Source organism: Drosophila subobscura, chromosome J (genome assembly GCF_008121235.1).
Source record: "Drosophila subobscura isolate 14011-0131.10 chromosome J, UCBerk_Dsub_1.0, whole genome shotgun sequence".
Taxonomy (NCBI): domain Eukaryota; kingdom Metazoa; phylum Arthropoda; class Insecta; order Diptera; family Drosophilidae; genus Drosophila; species Drosophila subobscura.
The window spans coordinates 12294880-12314946 of record NC_048532.1 but is presented as its reverse complement, the minus strand read 5'-3'; the positions used below and the strand labels follow the sequence as shown (position 1 = coordinate 12314946).

The following is a 20067-nucleotide window of genomic DNA, read 5'->3' as shown; positions in this document are numbered from 1 at the left end:
CGCGTGTGTGTGTGCTGTGAACGTAAATAAACCTCAACATTCGATGGTGAAACATCGACAATTTACATGTGAGTACTACAAGAACTTAAAGTCTAATTGAAATCGAACCCAAATCATGATGAAATAAATCCTTCATTGCTCATTGATTGACCTTCCTTCCCACCACAAGCACAGGGCCTACTTATGAGCGCATTCCGCACATACCAGAGTACACACATACATACATACATGCATATATATATATATATTTTTATATATGGAGGAGACTAAAGCAACATTCCTCAATAACTCCTGGCCCTGCCATTGATTATTCAATGTGATAAACACAAAAGTTTAGTGTGGAGCGTGTCCAAGTGAGATATTGAAAAAACAAAAAAATTTCCGCTTGGCAATAGATGGAATCTCCATTGGAGATGCAGTCTCTCGCAGGGCGCCACAGAAAGAAGGTTACCCAGAAAGTGTTTGTTAAAAGAATTTATATCCAAGTGATGCTACCAATATAAGTATTCATTCCCATTCCGGCTGCAGAGTTATATTTTGTTTAAACTTTATGAATTTCTATGAAAAAGGTTAGAATAGGCGCCATTTCAAAGACCAACCATCTGTTTGCTAGTGTTGTAAATGATCAGCAGTGCGTGTGCGTCAGTGCTGTAAAGTTTCTCACTCTTGGGATTTTCGAAACGCGTTAGGGGATTTTTGGGCTCTGATAAAGAAAAACAAAGTTAATTTTACGCCCGCTGTTAGTCATAAAAAAGGAAAGTCGAACAATTTGAAGCGTCAGCAACATGGAAGTCTTCTTCACGATCCTGTTCTTCACCGCCATCTGGGCTGCCGTTGGACTGGGCGGTCCTAGTCTGGTGTCCAAGGAGCATCAACAAGATCTGGTGCGCTGCATCTTCCTGCTGACGGCAGTCTGTTGCTGGCTCTTCTGGCTCTGCTGCTATCTGGCGCAGCTGAATCCACTGATTGGCCCGAAACTAACCCAGGACACTGTGCGACTCATTGCCAAGGCCTGGAACCATCCCATCACGGAGGGATGACAACAGAATAGAAAATTGTTAATCTCTTGATGACGCTGGGCAGTCGCTTCCAGTGAAAAATGATGCTGTCACACCACCTCACACTACGGAACTTACTCAGAAATACGAATACCGAATTTCGCTAACCTATTTTTGTACTCTTTACGCACAGCAGTTAAATATAGTACTTGTATTTTGGTAGCTAATGGCGTCATGGCAACCCATACTGCCCTTCTGGATGGGAGAGAGAGAGCAGAGCAAAGGGCAGCAGCAGCAGCCGCCGCGTCCTGCAGTTGCCTCAGAATCTGGAGCATATCACAACATTGAACGGAGAGTGCACTTGCACCCACGACCGCCATGCGGAGGACGACTTAATCAATGAAAATCCAGTGAGCGTGAGGGGATTGGGGTGTGTACGAGGTCGGGGGATGCCCAGAGATTCGTTTGCCTTTTTGCGTTCGACAGCACCAAAAACGTGAATGCGGAACTCTATTGATTTTGCAATAAAAATGCGCGCGCATGGCTCTGCTCTGTTCTGCTCTGAGATTTGGCTCCAAAGCTAACATATGCCACACGACCCCCAAACGAAGAGACATCTCGTGGAGCACGCGACGGTGGCGGCATGTTGTCGGCGGTCAGTGAGGCGCCAGAGAGCGGAGCGGAGCAGAGCCGAATGCATTCTATTCACCATTCGCCAATCCGAAATCACTCGCAACGCGAACTTTGCAGAGCAAAGCCAGAGCCTTGGGCCCAGTCTGAAAATTGTCACGAGCCCCAAGCACGGCAGCTGCTAGCTGCTGGTCGCCAATCAAGCAAAGAAATAATTACCAAAAATACATAGTAGCAAAAAAAGCCAATAACTAAATCAGAAATCAGTCTACGAATAGCCCCCGCACCAACCGCGCTCAAAAAGGGAAACTGAGAGTTTGCAGAGGGAGCGGCAAAGACAAAGGAGAGACTTTCTGGCCAGGCCGTAGCAGCAGCACGTGATGCAATTGGGTTCCGTATGGGGCCAGAAACGTTTAAAGTGAAATCAAATAAAAATCGATAGGCCCTAGCTTGCCTACGAAAAGTGTCATTCCATCTGGAACTCCACCAAAAACGTGCGCGCAGCCCGTGAAGTTTCAGATTCGAGTCCCGCGGTACACCCCACACACAAAGGAAAAGCATACGCAAACGACGGTGCCAGGCGTTATATAAGACAGAGGCACAGGCACAGGTTCAGGCTGAGGCTGAAGCTGAGGCTTTTCGCCCTCCCACGCATAAACTGTTTGCTCAATCGATAGACTGCCCTCTGCCTGCCCCTCCCACTGCCTGCCAATCCGAGATGATGTGTGCTCTTAATTAGATTACAACCCAGGGATTAGCCACAGCAATTAGAGAGAGGAGAGAACAAAACACCTGCCACTTGCCACCAGCCACGAGCCACCCGTTTAAAGTAAAGCAAAGCCAACACACACGAAATGGGCAAGAAAAAGGTGGCCACAGAGGATCTGGTTGTGCCGCCGCAGGATACCAGAATCTGTGGCACCATCTGCATCTGCCAGATGACACTGGTGCTCAGTTCAGTGGCTCTGGTCTACCTCACGGTGGCCATCTACATGCCGTCCACGCGTGCCTTCAAGAGCGGCATCGATCCCACTCCCGTGATGTGCACCACCACGCGGGCATTGAACAAGGACAACTGCGAGTGGGGCAGCTGCGGGGAGTGGTGCCTGAGCAAGACGTCGGGTGCCTGCATCCAGATCTACGTGAATCTGCGCGCCAATGGCTCCAATCTCATCTTCCAGAACTGCACGAATTCGGCGAACAAGACGTGCTACGGCATCGACCAGGATCGGGCGGACAAGGCGCGCTGCATCAATGACGAGTGCAAGAACCTCACGGGCACATTCAACTGCACCGCCGGCCAGTGCCTGAACATCACGGACGCCTTCGAGTGCGTTTTCCACAACAGCGATGCTCCGGTGAAGTGCTCGGGTCGTCGCGGCAAGATCAACTGCATGGACATCAGCGGACTGTACTCGTGCAGCCGCGGGACTTGTCGCAAGATCCGCACACCCTACAACTGCGACCGGAGGTGTGTGGACATACCGACCAGGAACAAGAACGTGGTGGTGCTCAGCGGGGACAAGGTGTATCTGTCGCAGTGTCAGAATGCCATCAATGCGGAGACCATGGAAGAGGTGTGGAACGAGTCCAGCGAAAATGTGGCCATGACTTCGTGCTACTACATCAAGAACTCACCGGATCGCGTGGATGCGGTGGACTGCATCAATGGGTCGACGCTGGAGCACAATATGCTTACGGATCTGACAAATTTCACATATCTGAGCCACCTGCATGTCTCGGTGGCCACGCCCGTGCCGGAGATAGCACCGCCCGATGTCGATCTGACCATCTCCAATGAGTCCAAGCTGATGATTAATCTCGAGGGATGCGTTAACACCCTCATGGACGAGTGCAAGGAGTTCCTCAAGGATTTTGGACGCGATGGCAGCGATCATAATGCACGCGCACGCTTCCCTTGCTTCTATTCGCCCGGCAAAAAGGATGTGGTGGTGGCCCGCTTCGACCTGGAGGTCACCTATCGCCAGTTTGTGTTCGCTTCGGTGGTGCCATCGGTGCTCTTCGTTGTCTCCTGCTCCATTCTGCTGATGTGCCAGAAGACCGTCTACGTGGGCGACGACGCCAAGATGCGTTTCAAGGGCTGCGTGGACACGGAGACCATCCTGAACAAGAACAACGTCGGTGCACCCACCAACGGCGACATGGGTGGGGGCGGTGGCGATGAGGTTATGGCCCTATGAGATCCGTCACGTAAGCAACAATAGTACTAACCAAGGACCCATAATGGTATTGCAGTTAACCACTGAGTATTTTCTCTGTCGACAGCCGCCTTTGCCATTGCCCACATGTGAAAGAGTGAGAGATTCATTCGGTTTCAGGCTACCAGGTCTCTGGATTGATTTATGTATTTCTACTCAGCTTTTCCAGATAGAACAGCAGATTTTAGAGCAGAGAACAGAACTCCTTTCAGAACATAGAATATATAGTTAGTTATAGTTAAAGCCTCTTCCCTTGGCCCCCCTTTTAGAACTCAAGCAGTTACAGACCCCTTGGAAATCATTTAAGCACCAGGAACTAATATTACAATTCTCTTTTCTGTTCTGCAGGCATTCCTCTGCTCCAGGAAGACAGTCCGATACATCAGACTGGGGTCTTCGCTTTGCAATAAGTTGGAGTTGGCCACAACAAACCAGAAGAAGAGCAGCACAATCGAGCAACTTGAAATTCTTTGTAATCCTTCCATTGAACTTTTAACAAAACGACCACAAAACACAGCCACAGCCACAGCCACAGCTACACCTACACCCACACCAACCCAAAGGCTTGCAAGGACACTCCTGAGCTAAACACACAGGGAAAACCAGAAAACTTGAAACTAAAACTGAAACTCAAACTAAAACACGACGAGGCAAGGAGAAGGCGCGTGAAATACTCGAAAAAGAATACGACGATCGATACGACTCGATCAGAAGACAATATTAGTATAATTTATTGAATTAATTCGTTATTAATTGAGTTATTTGTATTTGTATTTGCATTGGATTAGGGCCAGAGGCTTTAGGAAATGTGATGTAGGTAGCAAACAGACAGGGAGAAGCAGGGACGTCAGAGCGAGGATTGATTCCACATTTATTGTTAATTATGCAGCTAAGTTTTTTCTAGGAATAAAGCGCACACCACACACACATGCACAGGGACACAAGAACACACACCACCCACACACAGACACCAGGAGCAGAAGCAGCAGCAGCAGCAGCAGCAGGAAGAAGAAGGAGGAGGAACTGAGTCCGAATCCGTTGAAAGGTTCAGGAGAAGGCAGAGACATTTCAGAATTGGTCCAAACAACAAAACAACAGCAGCTTAAGAAGAAGATTAGGAGGGATGCGTGATCAAAAAAAAAGAAAAACAAAAACAAAACTTCTATAAACTATAAAAAAACGAAATCTCGGAACGACAAAAAAGTATTCAAAGTCGAAGACGAAGCAAAAAAGTTAAACCTAAAGCAAAAACCGAATAATAATAAAATAAATTTAGATAAAATTAATCAATATACAAGAAGAAGGAACGGAACCGCCGCCCTCTCCCCCGCCCCCACACAAAAGGAGGTTCCAATTAGATTTAAAAACAAAAAAGAAAAACCTTTTTCCCTTTCGGCTCTACAAAAATAAGTCAAACTAGGAAAAGGCCAGAGAAGGAGAAGGAGGAGACATCGATAGAGATATAGAGACGTAAGCTAACCCACATTCACAGTAGGAAGAAGAAGGAAGAAGGGCAGGAAAGCAGGAGGGCAGCAGAAGGTAAAGAGATAAATAGAGAGAGAGAGAGTGTAGAATTGTTAGCGGTGTTCATTTTAAAAGCTTTTACTGATCCTAAAATCTAAGAAAAAACACAAGAAACCACACACCCAGCACACAAGAGCACACCACAAACCATAGAGAATCAGAATGAAGAAGAGCTCCACTCTGACAACGACAACGTCAATGCCGACGAGTCCAACGCTCTCGGCACAGACACTATCCGCCAGCAAGATCAGCCTGAACAGCAATAGCAGCAGATCGGGCGGCTCGGTGGCGGGATCGATACGCTCCTCCTGCCAGTCACCGGTTCGGCCGGGCAGCGGCTGCGTGGACGCCATCAAGGCGAAGCGCGAGGAGATCGAAATCGATACACTACTCGAGAAGGCAAAGTTCTATACCTCCGTGTGCCTTGGTAAGCAAAATCCTATCTACATTTCCCATCTATATCTAACGACTGGTTCTTCTATTCTCTTTCAGGTACGACTGCCATTTTGTCGGTGTTCACATTCCTCTTCCTGATACCCTTCGTAGTGGATCCCGCCATCTCAACGATTATTGCTGACTATGATCCAGTGCCTGTGACCTGCATAGTAATCGATCACATCTATGCGGAAGGCATCAAGAACTGCAGCTGGAGCTCATGTCGCGAGGGCTGCACCTCATCACTCACCAAGTATGAGCTAAAAGCATAAGCATATTCCACAGAATACTGATAAATTTTTCTATAATACACTCAAGGTGCCATCAGTTGTTTGTCAACTATACGCGCATTCCGTACAGCGACTGGGAGCGCAATCCCCGGGACCTGGACACCGTCAACTGGGATGTTAGCTATACAAAGTTTCTGATCAACTCCGAGGGCTGCGGGTATCCGCCCACGACCAACTGCAGCGTATTCGCCAGGCAGTATGGGTAAGCATTCAGCTGTGCGAATCCCCAATTCAATGATAAATTTTCCTCCGATTTGTTTGCAGCTTCTCTCATATTGGGGAGCCATTCCCCTGCTACTACAGTCGTGCCTATCCAGAGGTCGTTATTGGCCGCTACTCGTGGGAGAACAATCTGTACCATTTGGTCCTGTCGCTGATCATACCGAATGTGCTCTTTGCCATCTCCATCGGGGTGCTGAGCTACTGGTACTGCCCCTGCTGCGAGAAGGCCTGCAATAAGTCATCGCGGGTCTACGCCGAGAAGTTCCCAACCAAGGAAGAGTGAGTTCAAATCCAACAACCAAGCAACTGCCAGACGCAGCATCTGCATCTCCTGTCCTGCATCTTGTTATCATTCATACCCGTACATATGTTTGCGACTCCTGACTCCTGTCTAGTCTCCGTACCGTAACTATAGTAGAAATCCACAAACACTCCTTCATTGTGCCTTGTATGAAGATACATAACATACATCCTACATATTGTCAAAGATCGTGCTGTTATGATGTTATCTTGCTCCTACTTTTATGAATGTAAATTATTCCTTTCAATTGGCCTAAACCATAAGTTAAACCAACAAATTATTGTAATGATTGTAACTTTTTGTATACTTTCTGTTTCTGTTTTCCGTTTCACATCTCAGTGCGCCCCAATCCCCCATGCCCAGCCTGTAATTCATGGGTTCTTTCGTTCTTCTTTCTCTTTATTACTTCTATAACTTACTTACAGGATCGTTAACTGCATGAAATGTAATACGGAAAAGTCGTTGTCCTTGAATGTGTTTTGAAATATGAGATCTGATCGTTGGTCCCCCCCAAAAATGTATCTATTTGTGATAGGTTAAGTGCGAAGATAAATGCTGAAATCAAAAGAGTTATGTCTCTGGCACCACAGTTGTCGCTTGTCGTAGAGAGCCTATACACACGCAGCAACAACAACAATAACAACAAGAGCAACCTGAATTTACAAAAAAAGAGAAACCCAAACCGAATTAATGTTACTCTGAAGTGTCCTTAGCAGTTAGTGCATTTCCATAATGTTCCAAATTGTAGACTTAGTCCTTAGCACCTCTCAAGGACACATCTCTTTCCTACACACTCTCAGCACAAGAAAGGAATTTCGTATTCTCACTCAAAAGTACTTCGTACTCAAACAATTTTTATAGTCTGTAGCTTTAACTTTTACAAAACCAAAAAAAAAGTGAATTTACAAGAGGTTTCTTTCAGGTTTACTCACACGTCCCCAGCATTTTCCTTTTTTTCTATTTACTAATCTTCTAATATAACATAGTACATACATATATCTACATATATACTCGTACTCGTATACATATCGAATGTTTCTCCTATTTAATTAAATCTGATATTACGCATAAGAAGAGGGCATGAGGCTAGGCCTTGGTTATTTGCATGCTTTTACTTTGAACCGCTTCTGATTATTCCTTTCGATTATACTTAGTACCTACTCGTATTTGTATTGTATGGCATGATCCCCGTATATATACTCTTACTATCTATATATTTATCGCTTATACTTTGACTAACTCTGACTCTAGAATTGACTAAGCAACTTTGTTCCAACCCGATATATTCCAATTCTAGCAAACTTCTGTGTCACAGTGACGAAGATGATGATATGGAATACTAGCAAAAATACAAATTAGCTAAAGCTAAAGCCCCTAAACAAATAGCAAACTCAACTTTGTAGTCTGTATCACACACACACAAACACACACAAACATAGCTTATACTATATAGTTATAAAAAAACCATAAAATACATAATGAAACGATCGATAGAGAATTGCCATTTGCCATCTGCCAACTCACACATCGGACGATAAATATGTACAAGCAAAGTAATAATAATTATAAATTGCCAGCGGAGCATCGTCGAAGGAAGGAGAACAGAAAACTTTTCCACAACTATTAAACATACTTGCATAGATAAATATATTTTATTCGATACTTTTGGCTTCTACAATTCAGATACCATCTTTAGCCATCATGCAATATTATTGTTACACTCGTACTATATACAACATAGATAGAACTTTGTTTCCCGTATTACTTTGGCTTTTTCGAGTTGGACGATGCTCCGCTTTATGATTGCTCTCGACACTCGACTTCGATTTCCACAATGATAATACCAAATACTAATTAAAGAATCGCTTGTTTTCAACAAATTGTGATAGTAGTCATAAAAATATTAAGTAAATTCGTAAAACAAAAAAGAAACCTAACTAAAAAATGAAAATGAAAACAAATACGAAGAAACCAATCAAACATTTGTATAGAGGGAAACGAGTCCGAGTCCGAGTCCGCTAAGCTAAAGATTCATAAAGATGTTGGCATTAAATGATAGATTTACCACAAAATGGATGATACTCGTACGTACAAGACACAAAAGACAAAATACAATCCAAGAGTTCAAGCAGAAGAACCAAATTTCTCACTCAAAAAATACTCACACATGGAAAAAACACTCTCAAAACATTTTTGAAATAGTCTTAAAGAAACTCTTATGTAAAAACGAAAACATCTAACAAATTATAGCAATACATACATACATGTGTATATATATATACATAGATATATATATATATAATACATATAGCTTAGCAGAACCGATAAAACGCACGTTGCTTATGAGAATTTTTTAAATCATACAAACAAAAACCAAAAGCAAAACGCAAACAAAAACTAAAAAACAAAACCGAAGAACAAACAAAAAAAATTTGAATGCAAAATGATTAAAAATTTTTTACTTAACGTGTCTTTATCAATAAACAAATTAAACCAGCTAACGGCCTATTTAATAAATAATTAAACACACAAAAAAAGACAAGCAAAACGCTAAAAAAAAACAAAACCAAAAAGTGGAGAAATGCTAAATGAGAAATGTTTTCTTTTTGAATGTGGTGGAAAAGGAGAGAGAGAGAAAGGAGTAAGAGAGAGGCAAAGTATAAATGAGGCCAGAGAAAGAGCTCTCCCTCTCCCCGGCGCAGGCGTCGTGGCAGGACCTGGAACCATTTGTTGAGCTGTCTCCATCCCTGCCCCAGTCCCAGTCCCAGTACCAGTGCCAGTCCTTGCCTCAGCCTGTTGTGGCTTTCACTTTCGCTTTCATTTCGAAAAAAAGTAAAAGTGCGCAGTGTCCGCCTGCAGCCCTGGCATGCCCTGCTCCGGGAGACTCAGTCGGGGATCCAGAGTCAGGAATTTCAGTTTCGCACGAGCACGCACCAGGAGCGGACGTGGCAGCTCCAGCGCTCCATCTGTGGCCACCCCCTCAAAAACAAATCATCCTCAGGTCGCGGCCAAAGTGAAGCCAGAGGAAAAACGAAACCCCACAAAGCCGAAACCCCCAACAACACTCCATCCAACCACATACACATCTCATCCCATCCCTATCCTCGTCCAGTTTCAAGTAAACTTAAAAAGTTAACACAAAAATAGAACAACACGCCCCAACCCACGCACCACTCCACCCACAAAAACAAACTTCCACACACCACAACCACCACCGCCAAGCAACCAGCCAACACCTACCCAACCCACAAGCACTCCCATCCGTCAGTCCATCCAGGCCCCAGTCCAGCAAACCAAAAGAGAATCACCTTGAAAAGAACGCAGGGCAAAAGTGCAGGGTTCGCCGGAAAGTGGGCCACCAAAATCAACAAGTCGTAAATTAGCAGTTAAAATTACAAAAAAAAGAAGAGCCGAGTATCGAGACCCACTCCCAGGAAGTAGTAAATCCAAGCTAGAAGCATGGCGAGACGCAAGAACAAGCCGCGCCTCATACCCGAGCAGGACAAGCGCATCTGTCGTGCCATTTGCCTTTGCCAGCTGACGATGGTGCTCTCCTGCGTGTCCATTGTCTATCTCAGCGTGGCCATCTATTCGCCCTCCATGAAGTAAGCTCTACCCAAACCCTCTGGCTGGTTCTATCTTTAACCGATGACTTCATAATCTGCAGAGCCTTCAAGTCCGGCTTCGAGCTGGATCCAGTCATGTGCCAGACCGTGGACCGTCAGATGCCCAACAACTGCCCCTGGGCCTCGTGCGGCGAGTGGTGTCTGACCCGCACCAGTGGCTTCTGTCCACAGATACACTCCGTGGTGCGACGAAATGGCACGGACATTCAGCTGAACAACTGCACGCGGGTGACCAACACCTCCTGTGCCATGGTAAGTGGCCTAACCTAACCCCCACGCACTCCACTCAACTCAACTCATTCGAAGACGTCATCGTCTTGGACACACACTGAGAGTCGGAGTGTCTGAGTGTGACTCACTTGCGGTGGCTTCTACGTGAAGGCATTTCGAATATTTGCCTCTTGGCTTTAATGGACAGTTGGCGCCTGGAATGAGTTTTACGATCCCTCCATTAACTGTCTATCTGTTTTCGTCTCCAGATTGACATGAGTCGCCTGAACAAATTCAACTGCAACAATGGCACCGCCTGCAACAACATACGCGGCGTGTTCAACTGCTCCAATGGCAAGTAGAAACACAAACAAATAACATCTGTAGACACTTATAATTATCTCCTCTTTTCCTCAGGTCACTGCAAGAACATGTCGGAGTTCTTTTTGTGCCATCACAAGGCGGATGGACCAACGATAAACTCTGCCAAGGACAACACCAAGCTGAATGGTTTCTTCGAATGCCATGGCGTACACTGCACCAAGATCAAGAAGCCCTTTGACTGTGATCGTTACTGCTCCAAGATAACCACAGCCAATGTCAACACGCTCATCATGCATGTGAGTGTATCATCTAAATACGATTATAACCCAAGCTCATAGCTTGCCTTTGCCTTTTAGGAGGATAATGTCATTGCAGCGGATTGTGAGAATGCCGTGGCCTTCAATCAGGCACGTGGCTCCGAGCACGGTGTACGCATCGATCCGGTGGAAATTTGGAAAGAGGACGATGGCAACCTGTTGACCAACTGCGCTACAGTCACTCGCGAGTCCGACAATCGCATTACGTGAGTTTGTGACACACTCTGCAATGAAGCTACAGCTAATTCGTTTCGTATTGACAGTGCTACGGATTGCCTGAATGGCACTCTGCTAGAGCACGATACGCTGCCAGCTCCCTTCATGAACTTTACGCAGTTCTGGGCCATCTATGAGAACAGCACCCGGGCCGTGGATCCCGAGCACCAGCGATATCTGCCGAATCAGGCAAATCTCACCATTTACAACTGGAAGAAACTGTACATCAACCTCGAGGGCTGCGTCAATACGCTGCGGGGCGAGTGCAAGGACTTTGTGGCTCGCTATGGCAACGATGGGGACAACAACACCGCCCAGTCACGCTATCAATGTTATTACAACAAGGTGGGTGCCCTGACCTCCCCTCTACATGCTGTGTAAGCTGATACTCAAGGGCTTTGGTTTCCTTTTTGCAGGATGCGAATGTGGAGTTTGTGGTGGCACGCTATGATCTGGATAAGGTGTACAGGGAGCTGGTGGTCTCGCTGATTGTGCCCATTGTGCTGTTTGTGATCTCCTCCATTTCCCTCTGCATCATCACAAAGTCCGTCAAGGTGAGTAGTTTAACCCGCTGGAAGAATATTGCCCCATCAATGAGCTCTCTTTTAGGTGGGCGACGATGCCAAGATGCGCTGCGTCTGTGCCGGCGATGAGTCGGAAGATGATGTATTCGGAGCGGGGCCAGCGGGCAAGCAACCCGAACAAATGTACGACACAGATGACGATGTGGTGGACTTGGAGCACCAGGCAGTGGGCGGCCAGGAGCTGGAGGACATTGTTGGTCTGCCGCTGGACAGCCACGAAATGATTGGCAGCACCAAGTCCCTGATACCCCTGAGTCCCACTGGGGACTCCAACACGAGTGAGCAGCACTTTGATGAGGACCAAGAGAAGGCGGCCAAGTGCGATGTGCCCGAGAAGCCGCTGGTTATCCTCTAATGGGAGAACTCGTTGTGAATTGGGTCCATGCTTGATCCGTATAGAAAACAGCACCAAAACTTTATGTGGGAACTGAAGATTCGATTAGATTCTATTCGGGGCATTTATACAACGTTTATAGGAAATCCTAAACAGAACAGAACCTTGGCTTTTCTTGGATACATATAGATACATATATATTATAGTGGAAACGCACACAATGTACTTGTACTTATACTACATAGAACCGCGAACCGATCGAAGGAACAAGAGCTTTATTTACCTGACAACACTCCCACAACACACCACAACACACTGAGGAAAACCCCAAAGCTCGCAGTTGGTTCTGGTGCCTTAAGAGTTGCATTTAAAAGACACAAAATGGAATTTACATTTACCCACCAAACCCAACATCAGCTGAAGCACCAAAAAAGGAACCAAGAACTAGGAACTCGAACTAGGAACTTGAACCTATGTAGGAACTAGGAACCATGAACTGTAGAAATAGTAGCTCCAATTTGCGAGCCGAACTGTGTTTACTTTATGACAAAGCCAGAACAGACCAAGAAGGAAAATCTTCTCTAGACTTTTCGTTAAACTAGTTTCGATCTTTTTTGATTGCCTATACACACTGGGGAGTAACTATACTCGTAGATACATAGACCTTATTATATATATATATAGCAAATAAAAAGCAATTTGAAATCCTCTCAACAAATGTCAACAACTCTTACCTTGAGCTCCTCCTGGCGGCGGAAGGAATCAGCCATCATCTGGCGACGCATCTGCTCGGAAATGACAGCCTCGCGTCCCGGCGGACCCTCGCCCAACTGATTCAGCTTGACCACCACCTGGCAAGTAGATTGCTGCAGATCATGGATCAATGTATCAGGCTAGAACTCACCTTGGTCTTGTCATTGTTGCCCAAGTAATCTTTGAGCAGTTTGCCCATAAAAATCTGACGACCAGCGAACCAGAGCTGAGCCTTGGATGGCTCAATGACCTCCTTGGATGCCTGAGTGCCACTCAGATCCTCGGTATTGGTGAACTCCATGCGTATGGTGTCGTGTGGCGGTAGCTGCATGGGGTACACAATGGTCACGGCACCACGCAGCAGATTGATGGCCTCCTGAACCACCTTCAGGGACAGAGTCTTCGAAGACTTGGCCAGTTTCTGTGGGGGCAACAGATCGCAGCTATATCGCATGGGAAAATGATCTTGTTGGATGTTACCTTATCTATCATGGCCTTGGCCTCGGTTATGGTATTGGCTAGCACCTTGCCCATGGCCTCGTTGGGCTGCTGTCCGTTGCGGCGTAGCAAGGGATCTTTGTTGAAGGTGAAGCCACCCGATGGAATGCATTTGTCTGCCCAAATATCCTTCAGCTTGAGCTCCTCAATCTGATCGTCATTGAGACCAATCATTTCGGAGGGCAGCATGGTGCCGTGCTCGGCCAGCTCCTCAATCTCCATGCAAATGCGCTGCACCTTTAGCTGGCCATTGTGAATGGCCACCAGATCACGAATAACCAAGTCGGACTTCTCGCTCACGCTTGTCTCGTACAGGAAGAGCGTCTCATCACCGCGTTTGACTTGTAAGACAACCATTTTTTACAGATTAAATTTAAATTTTCGAATAAAGTACAACCGGCTTCTTGCCCAATGTCACAAGTATATATGTTGGATAAATGACAGCAAAGATGACAGTTGTTGGAAAGGCAAACAAGCCGGTTGCTATGACCCAGTTCCCTGGTGACGTGTCCCACAGTAAACAAGTCCGGGGTGTGGGGTGAACATCGATCTTTCTCACATTTATTTTGTGTGTGTGTTTCGCGTTCGAGTTATTGCACAATGCGCTCCTGTTTGAGTCTCCTTATGGATAAGCTCCCTTCCTGCTACAATAAATAAAATATTCTAACTTATGCTAAACACCTGTCTCTCTCCTCCTTCGTCTATCTGTTCGATTGGGTGGGGTAAAGGGCTTTAAAGTACACGTAGCCTAATGGGGGTCATGATTATTATTTACAAGGATTGCTGCGCTAGCCTCTGCTATTGGGTGTGGGGAGGGGAAACCGTAACCAAGATCCACAAGATACAGCCCCAAATATGTGCGTTTAGATTAGCTAGATAGTCGAGCATCTCGGCCGAACTGCTCCGGGGAACTGAATGGGATTCATGCCGCCTCGAGGGCTCCTCATTGCCGGGTTATCTCAGCACACGTCGGAAGTTTTCCATCTCGTATATACTGTTTGATAATCTGCAAAGAGAAAGAGGACCATTAGCATTATTTTTGATGAATCCTGAAACGCTCCCCAAAGCTGATACGCACCTGCCGAAGGCATTGAAGAGAGCAACAATCTCCGGACGCGATAGCCTAAATATGGGATCCGCCTCGATGTGCGGCTTGTCCCACAGACCACTCTCCGTGGCCAGATTGAGCTTCTCCGAGTAGAGAATCTTGAGTGCCGTGCCCAGTCCCTGGGTCTGCAGCTTGCCCCACAGCTTGCACTTGTCGCAGCCCACGCAGCTCATAATTCTGGATATGTTGCGGAACTTCTCCTTGTAGTCGCTCTTGAACTTGATCGATGCGATGCCGCTGCTGAACAGAGCATTCTCATCGAAGTGCGACTGGAAGGATCTGCGCGGGGAACACAAAGTTTCGATTAGTAAATCTTCCAAAGCGCAAGAAGCTTCTTCGTTTACTCACTCTATGACGCTGAGTAGATCATTGATGGCCAGCTTCACCTCCTCATCCTCCTCCGCAATGCCCGTGTAGTAATCTTCGCGACGCAGATAGGGCGCTGCCTTGGCCAGGGCTCGCAGCTCCACCAGATAAATGAAGTACAGATTGCGCAGCCAGTGTGGACCCTCACCGGCTGTTGTCTCTGGGCTGAAGCGGCGCTTAAACTCCTGTGCATTGGGGCCCCAAACGCCCTGCGGATCCAGGAAATCCTTCGACTCGGACAGCAGATACTTGGAGCACAGGTGAATGTTGATGCTGGAGTGCAGACCCGAGATGATGCGGTAGAAGGCGCGCTGCTCCAGGCACACATTCCGCAGATCCAGGTGCTGGACATAGCTGGAGAATTTGTTCGCTGTCTCGTTGTTGCCGCCAAAGCAATTCTCCAGGTAGATGCTTTTCCAGATGCGATGCGCAGACTCTCCCCGGTAGCCGGTATACCGTTCCGGATTGAGCAGCAGATCGACATACTGCGAGCCCTCCTCGTGATCATCGACTATGCAGAAATCCTCCTCAGCCTCGTCATGCTTCGCCCACAGCTCGAACTCCCGATGCGCCTGATCGCTGATGCTCGTGTCCAGGAAACCCAAGGCGCTGTCAAAGTCCTCGGCATCCGAGCACCCACTCGTCGACTGTGCCTCGCGTGTATACTGCAACAAAGAAAAGAATCAATTAATGATGAGGAAGTCAGTCAACAGGTAAAACATTTGGCAACTGTGCAAACAGCAGCAGAACCAGCACCAGCCCCAGATCCACCTTCGATTGTAAGTCAGTCGTCAGGGAAGAGCACAAAACAAACAAGATTGAGCTGTAATCAAAAGGGGGGCCGGATGAATGGGCAAGCCCACGTCAGCAATGCCACCAAAATAACACCACATCATTGCGAGCAAAGATTTACGCCCCACAGACAATGGGAGATTATGGGCATACGGAATGTGAATTAATCACTTGCCAAACCAACCCATTGAGCACTGCAGATAGTGGGGTAGGGGGGGAGTGCCGCACGTACTCCAACTCCAACGAATGGAACGAAAACAATTAACGCCCTCTGATAAGCCCCGTACATTGATATGGGGAATTCCGGTGCACGCTATCTCTGTCTGTCTCTCGATCACTTACCTTGAAAGCGGCAGCTCTCTCCTTATGTTCTCCCTTATCCTTGATGCCCTGGGGTATGGACTGCTCCTCGCAGTTCTCCACCTGACAGAAGCGCATGGCACAGCGACTGTCGTCCGGCCAGAAGGGGCATTCCTGCCTCAGGTTCACCTTGTAGAACCTGAAGAAGTTCTTCACGAGCAGCGACTGTAGGCGGGGAAAGATCTTCATGTTGTTGAAGTGATCCACAGTGTCCACATCGCAGCTGCAATCGTTGATGGAGCCCTCCAGCTGTGAGTGCGAGTGTGTGTGCGTGTGTGTGGGAAATGAGAAAGTTTAATGCCTGAGTGACGCGGCTGCTACCTGCCACTTACCTCGCAGAAGCAGTTTTTGTTCGTTTCCGTCTCATCGAGGGCTGCAAAGTAGCCGCCCGTGGGATCTGCCCAGTACAGGATCACCAGGAGCGCCAGGAACGACGCCCACAGATTTCGCTGCACTTTTCGTGTACCCCTCGCAGACATTTCTATTTCTGTTTTTATCGCTGCTGCTGGTTCTGCTGCTTTTTCTGCTGTGGCCCTGTTCTGTTCGCCGACGAAGCGCAAGTGGAAATGCGCAATGCCGTCAGAGTCGAGCAGTCAGAGATTTTGTTGTTGTTGTTAATTTCACAAATCTAGCGAATATTTACGTTTCGCAGGTGTAATTTTTGTTTTTTTTTGGTATTTAATCGCAACAACGAATAATGTAGCGAATCGCTACAGCGATACTTCAGTTCGATGATAGGGCTGTCGATATTTTCTTGACTAACGATGGTTGTTCATGAGACCATGCATGGTAGATTCTTATAATTTAAACAATAAGAGTTTATGTAATTTTTTGTGGATTCTCTTTTACTACAATATACCGCAATCAGTATAGGTGCGGAACTATCGATGACATATACCGACAGACCATCAGAAATATACCGAAATATTCCCTTTCATTTTCAAAATAAACTGTAAATATACCGTAAATCTTAAATAGTTTTGCTCGACTTTGATCTTCTGTTTAATATTACCAGTTGGTTAGGCCTGTTAGCTTTAAAAATGTATATTTACTCGAGACATCATTCAATTTCCCACAAGATTGGCTGATTTTCATGGATTTATTGACTAGAATTGATTGCAAAAAATAGCATTCAAAGTTGAGTGCTATCGGGCATGGTGTGGCAGTGATGGTCACAATGCTCCAACTCATTGTCAAATCATAGCTGTGCTGCCAGACAGCTTTAAAAATAAGTCATGCATCCGTGGCATTTAAATTATAAATTTGAATTCAAATTCAGATTGGAGTACTTACAATATTTTATATAGTGGAATAATTTTCTATGGCAATGTTGAACCTGATTATTTTTGACAATTCACAATATGTGGTGCAGAATTAAATTTAAGAATGGATTTGGAGTTGAATGGAATTGAAAACACACACAAAAATATTGCTATTTTGAATGGTTTTAATTCCACAATTGGAATCTATACTAAACGAAACGAAACAAAACTGGAATGAAAGCATTTCCACTCTATTGTATATTTTGATATTTATTTGAATATTTCTGGTTTTTAAATGTTGATAAAGCTTATCAAATATCTGGTTGCAATTATTTTGCCATAATATAGGCCAACAAAAAGCCGCCTTCCAATGCCAATGATCTGTGGCTAGAGCTTTGTCGTATGGGAGCCAACCAATTACGAAAGTATTCTGTAGTGAATGACTTTCAAACCATTGAAATACGATCGTAGCTGACTTTCGCTGATCATATTCCAAGATATTATTGAATTGTCAATCAATTGATTGCTAAATGTGAATATTGCTGTTGGTTTCCATTCTTCCAATATTGATGCTGTTAATTAATTACCTCAAATATTGATTTCCATCTATTCTTCGACACTGAATGCATCTTTTGTTCCCATGACAAACCAAAACCCTTGCACCCGTCGATCTCGCTGTCGACCCCTTTTAAGACATGCAAGGGTTCGCGTTCCTCCTTGATATGCAAATTGAGGAAACTCGGTCAGAGCTCAGGCCAGTGTCAGGACGTCCACAAGAACATCATCGCACATCACTCCGGGGGGTAGATTGCTGGCGGGTAAGGTCAGGCTCCGGTTCGGGGTCGAATCACGGATCAGGGCAGGCCTCTTGATTATTTAGGCATAAATTGTGTCTTGCATTTAAAACATATAAAGATGCTTACCACAAGAATGCACAAGAGTTCATGATTTGGCTTTTAAGTTGGAATTAGTCGAATGAAATCTATAGAAATAAATTGCACCATAAAACATTTTCCATCTTCATTTTCGTGAATTTTAAAGCTCTTAATTCAAACCACTTCTAGCTCCTGCACTGCTCCCAATTCAAAGGTTATATTGTCTAAGATCACCTATTTAATTATTCCAAAAGCATCTCCAGTTCCTATTCTTCTCCAATTCCTTCTACTTCATTCTATTCTTTCTCGAATTTCGCCCAAATCTTCCTTCGACTAAAAGTTCTCACGGAAAAAAGTGAAATTACAACAACGGGATGACTTAAGCTAAAAAAAAGATGAACCTCACACAAGCCGCATCAAAAACGGGGAAAAATCTTCGAAAATAAAAAAAATGGTACCGAACGGAGACGCAAAAGGGTTTATCATTTTTTTTTAAATGGGACGATTAATGTAGAAAAAACGCAGACACAAGAACATGTGTGGCCAGGGGACTGGCGATACGGCGACCCTCGGCATTGTTCAAATTGAAAAGGAATCATCACGGACTCGGGCGATCAAATTTGCATACGCAGGACGAAGGACGAACCACCACCAACAACAACAGCGACAGAGCGACCGGGTCTCCTTATCTATTTGCCTTCCAGAATCCAGGTACAAAATACTCCTCTCCTCTCTCTCACACACACATGCGCGGGGAATGATAAATACTTTTTTTCCTCCACACTTTTTTTTAGGAAGTTTTTTCACTTTTTTTACCACTTTCAATTTTTTTTATGCAGCGTTTTATTCAAATTGCGATCCGAGACTGTCGTGTGAAGTTTCGTCTTGAGAAGATTTTGCCCCGAAACGAAGGATGCGCACCAGAGCCTGGGAACATCCGCGACCGAAGGACACCGAAAGAGCCACAGCCTGTACAGAGACTGTTCATTTGCCTAGACATTTGATTACCTTGCCCAAGGTAGCAGCAGCCAAGGATAAACGCAACGTAAACGTTGTTTACTAGGATAGGATTTGTTGTGTTTTTTGTAAGATATCTCAGAGACTTCGATTCAGTAAATAAATATATATATGTACAAATGGGTGCTAGTAAGTATTATAGTTTAAACTAAAAGCAAACATTTCTCTACTATTGATTTGACAACAAAATATTCCAGCATGTAATTAGAAAACATTTTCTCACTGAACCACAAATCCCTTTCTTATCGGATTATGCAGTTTTCCCAGACGTTATGCAAATGAAAGGAGTATCTGCATTGCCTACTTAGTTGCTCATTAGAGATTCGCGCACTCATAATTGCATTCTACAATGTTTGACAACAGAGAAACGTCAACAGCTCTTCTCGACTCTACCCAAAACCCAAACCAAGATCAAGATGCAAATCAGGATCCTTCCCAAAGGGCTGGGAGGTCTGTGACTTGCGAAAATATGTTGTAAATTAGCATATGTATGCAACATCTTGTTGCACTTGAAATTTGCATAACTAAGCCCCGAGCTGAATGCAAATGCGCAAAAATGATGATCTCAGATCGGTTCGAAAATTGCAATCGCTAATCCCATAAGTAGGCACACTCCGGGGGGTGCAATTCTATTTCTATTTTTTTTGGCAAGGGTCGCGGTAAGGGATTGCTAATAAAAATGTCTTCAAAATGGTTAACCCTCGATCTTAAGTGGCAATTTGAGCGACCAATCGACAAGAATCCCATGCCATCCGTGTTTATGAGCCACACACACGGACACAAAAGAGGGGCCAGGTAACGCCACT

General features: G+C 45.4%; 6 protein-coding genes across 9 annotated transcripts; 4 read left to right on the top strand and 2 right to left on the bottom strand.

The window, feature by feature from the left end:
* The first annotated feature begins 678 nt into the window (after positions 1-678).
* LOC117895325 (V-type proton ATPase subunit e) lies at positions 679-1225 on the top strand. Its single transcript, XM_034802894.1, has one exon. The coding sequence runs from the start codon at positions 786-788 to the stop codon at positions 1038-1040; it is 255 nt and encodes an 84-aa protein (XP_034658785.1). The 5' UTR covers positions 679-785; the 3' UTR covers positions 1041-1225.
* Positions 1226-1362: 137 nt separating this feature from the next.
* Positions 1363-5100, top strand: LOC117895323. Of its 3 annotated transcripts, none has more exons than XR_004648910.1 (3): positions 1363-3839; positions 3915-3975; positions 4196-5100. XR_004648910.1 is itself a non-coding variant. In XM_034802891.1 (2 exons), exon 1 carries the CDS (start codon positions 2483-2485, stop codon positions 3827-3829), a length of 1347 nt encoding a protein of 448 aa, XP_034658782.1. In that variant the 5' UTR covers positions 1363-2482; the 3' UTR covers positions 3830-3839; positions 4196-5100. The 3 variants fall into 3 exon arrangements, 1 of the variants encoding a protein (XP_034658782.1); XR_004648911.1 differs by having other exon boundaries at positions 1363-3852; XM_034802891.1 differs by lacking the exon at positions 3915-3975.
* A 139-nt stretch (positions 5101-5239) lies between these two features.
* LOC117895324 (protein tipE) lies at positions 5240-8160 on the top strand. 2 transcript variants are annotated; one of them, XM_034802893.1, is made up of 5 exons: positions 5240-5798; positions 5864-6059; positions 6125-6298; positions 6361-6597; positions 7917-8160. In XM_034802893.1, exons 1-5 carry the CDS (start codon positions 5534-5536, stop codon positions 7960-7962), a joined length of 918 nt encoding a protein of 305 aa, XP_034658784.1. In that variant the 5' UTR covers positions 5240-5533; the 3' UTR covers positions 7963-8160. The 2 variants fall into 2 exon arrangements, with proteins under 2 accessions (XP_034658784.1, XP_034658783.1); XM_034802892.1 differs by having other exon boundaries at positions 7045-8160.
* A 1112-nt stretch (positions 8161-9272) lies between these two features.
* LOC117895320 lies at positions 9273-13210 on the top strand. Its single transcript, XM_034802886.1, has 8 exons — positions 9273-10224; positions 10287-10497; positions 10725-10809; positions 10873-11075; positions 11136-11302; positions 11360-11657; positions 11729-11866; positions 11922-13210. Exons 1-8 carry the CDS (start codon positions 10079-10081, stop codon positions 12249-12251), a joined length of 1578 nt encoding a protein of 525 aa, XP_034658777.1. The 5' UTR covers positions 9273-10078; the 3' UTR covers positions 12252-13210.
* LOC117893478 (cilia- and flagella-associated protein 298) lies at positions 12941-13838 on the bottom strand. Its single transcript, XM_034800102.1, has 3 exons — positions 13464-13838; positions 13135-13404; positions 12941-13081 (listed from the first exon to the last, which is right to left on the bottom strand). Exons 1-3 carry the CDS (start codon positions 13836-13838, stop codon positions 12941-12943), a joined length of 786 nt encoding a protein of 261 aa, XP_034655993.1.
* Positions 13839-14012: 174 nt separating this feature from the next.
* LOC117895321 (ero1-like protein) lies at positions 14013-16750 on the bottom strand. The gene is made up of 5 exons (XM_034802888.1): positions 16440-16750; positions 16090-16356; positions 14938-15620; positions 14560-14868; positions 14013-14487 (listed from the first exon to the last, which is right to left on the bottom strand). The coding sequence occupies exons 1-5, from the start codon at positions 16584-16586 to the stop codon at positions 14436-14438; spliced, it is 1458 nt and encodes a 485-aa protein (XP_034658779.1). The 5' UTR covers positions 16587-16750; the 3' UTR covers positions 14013-14435.
* Positions 16751-20067: the final 3317 nt, after the last annotated feature.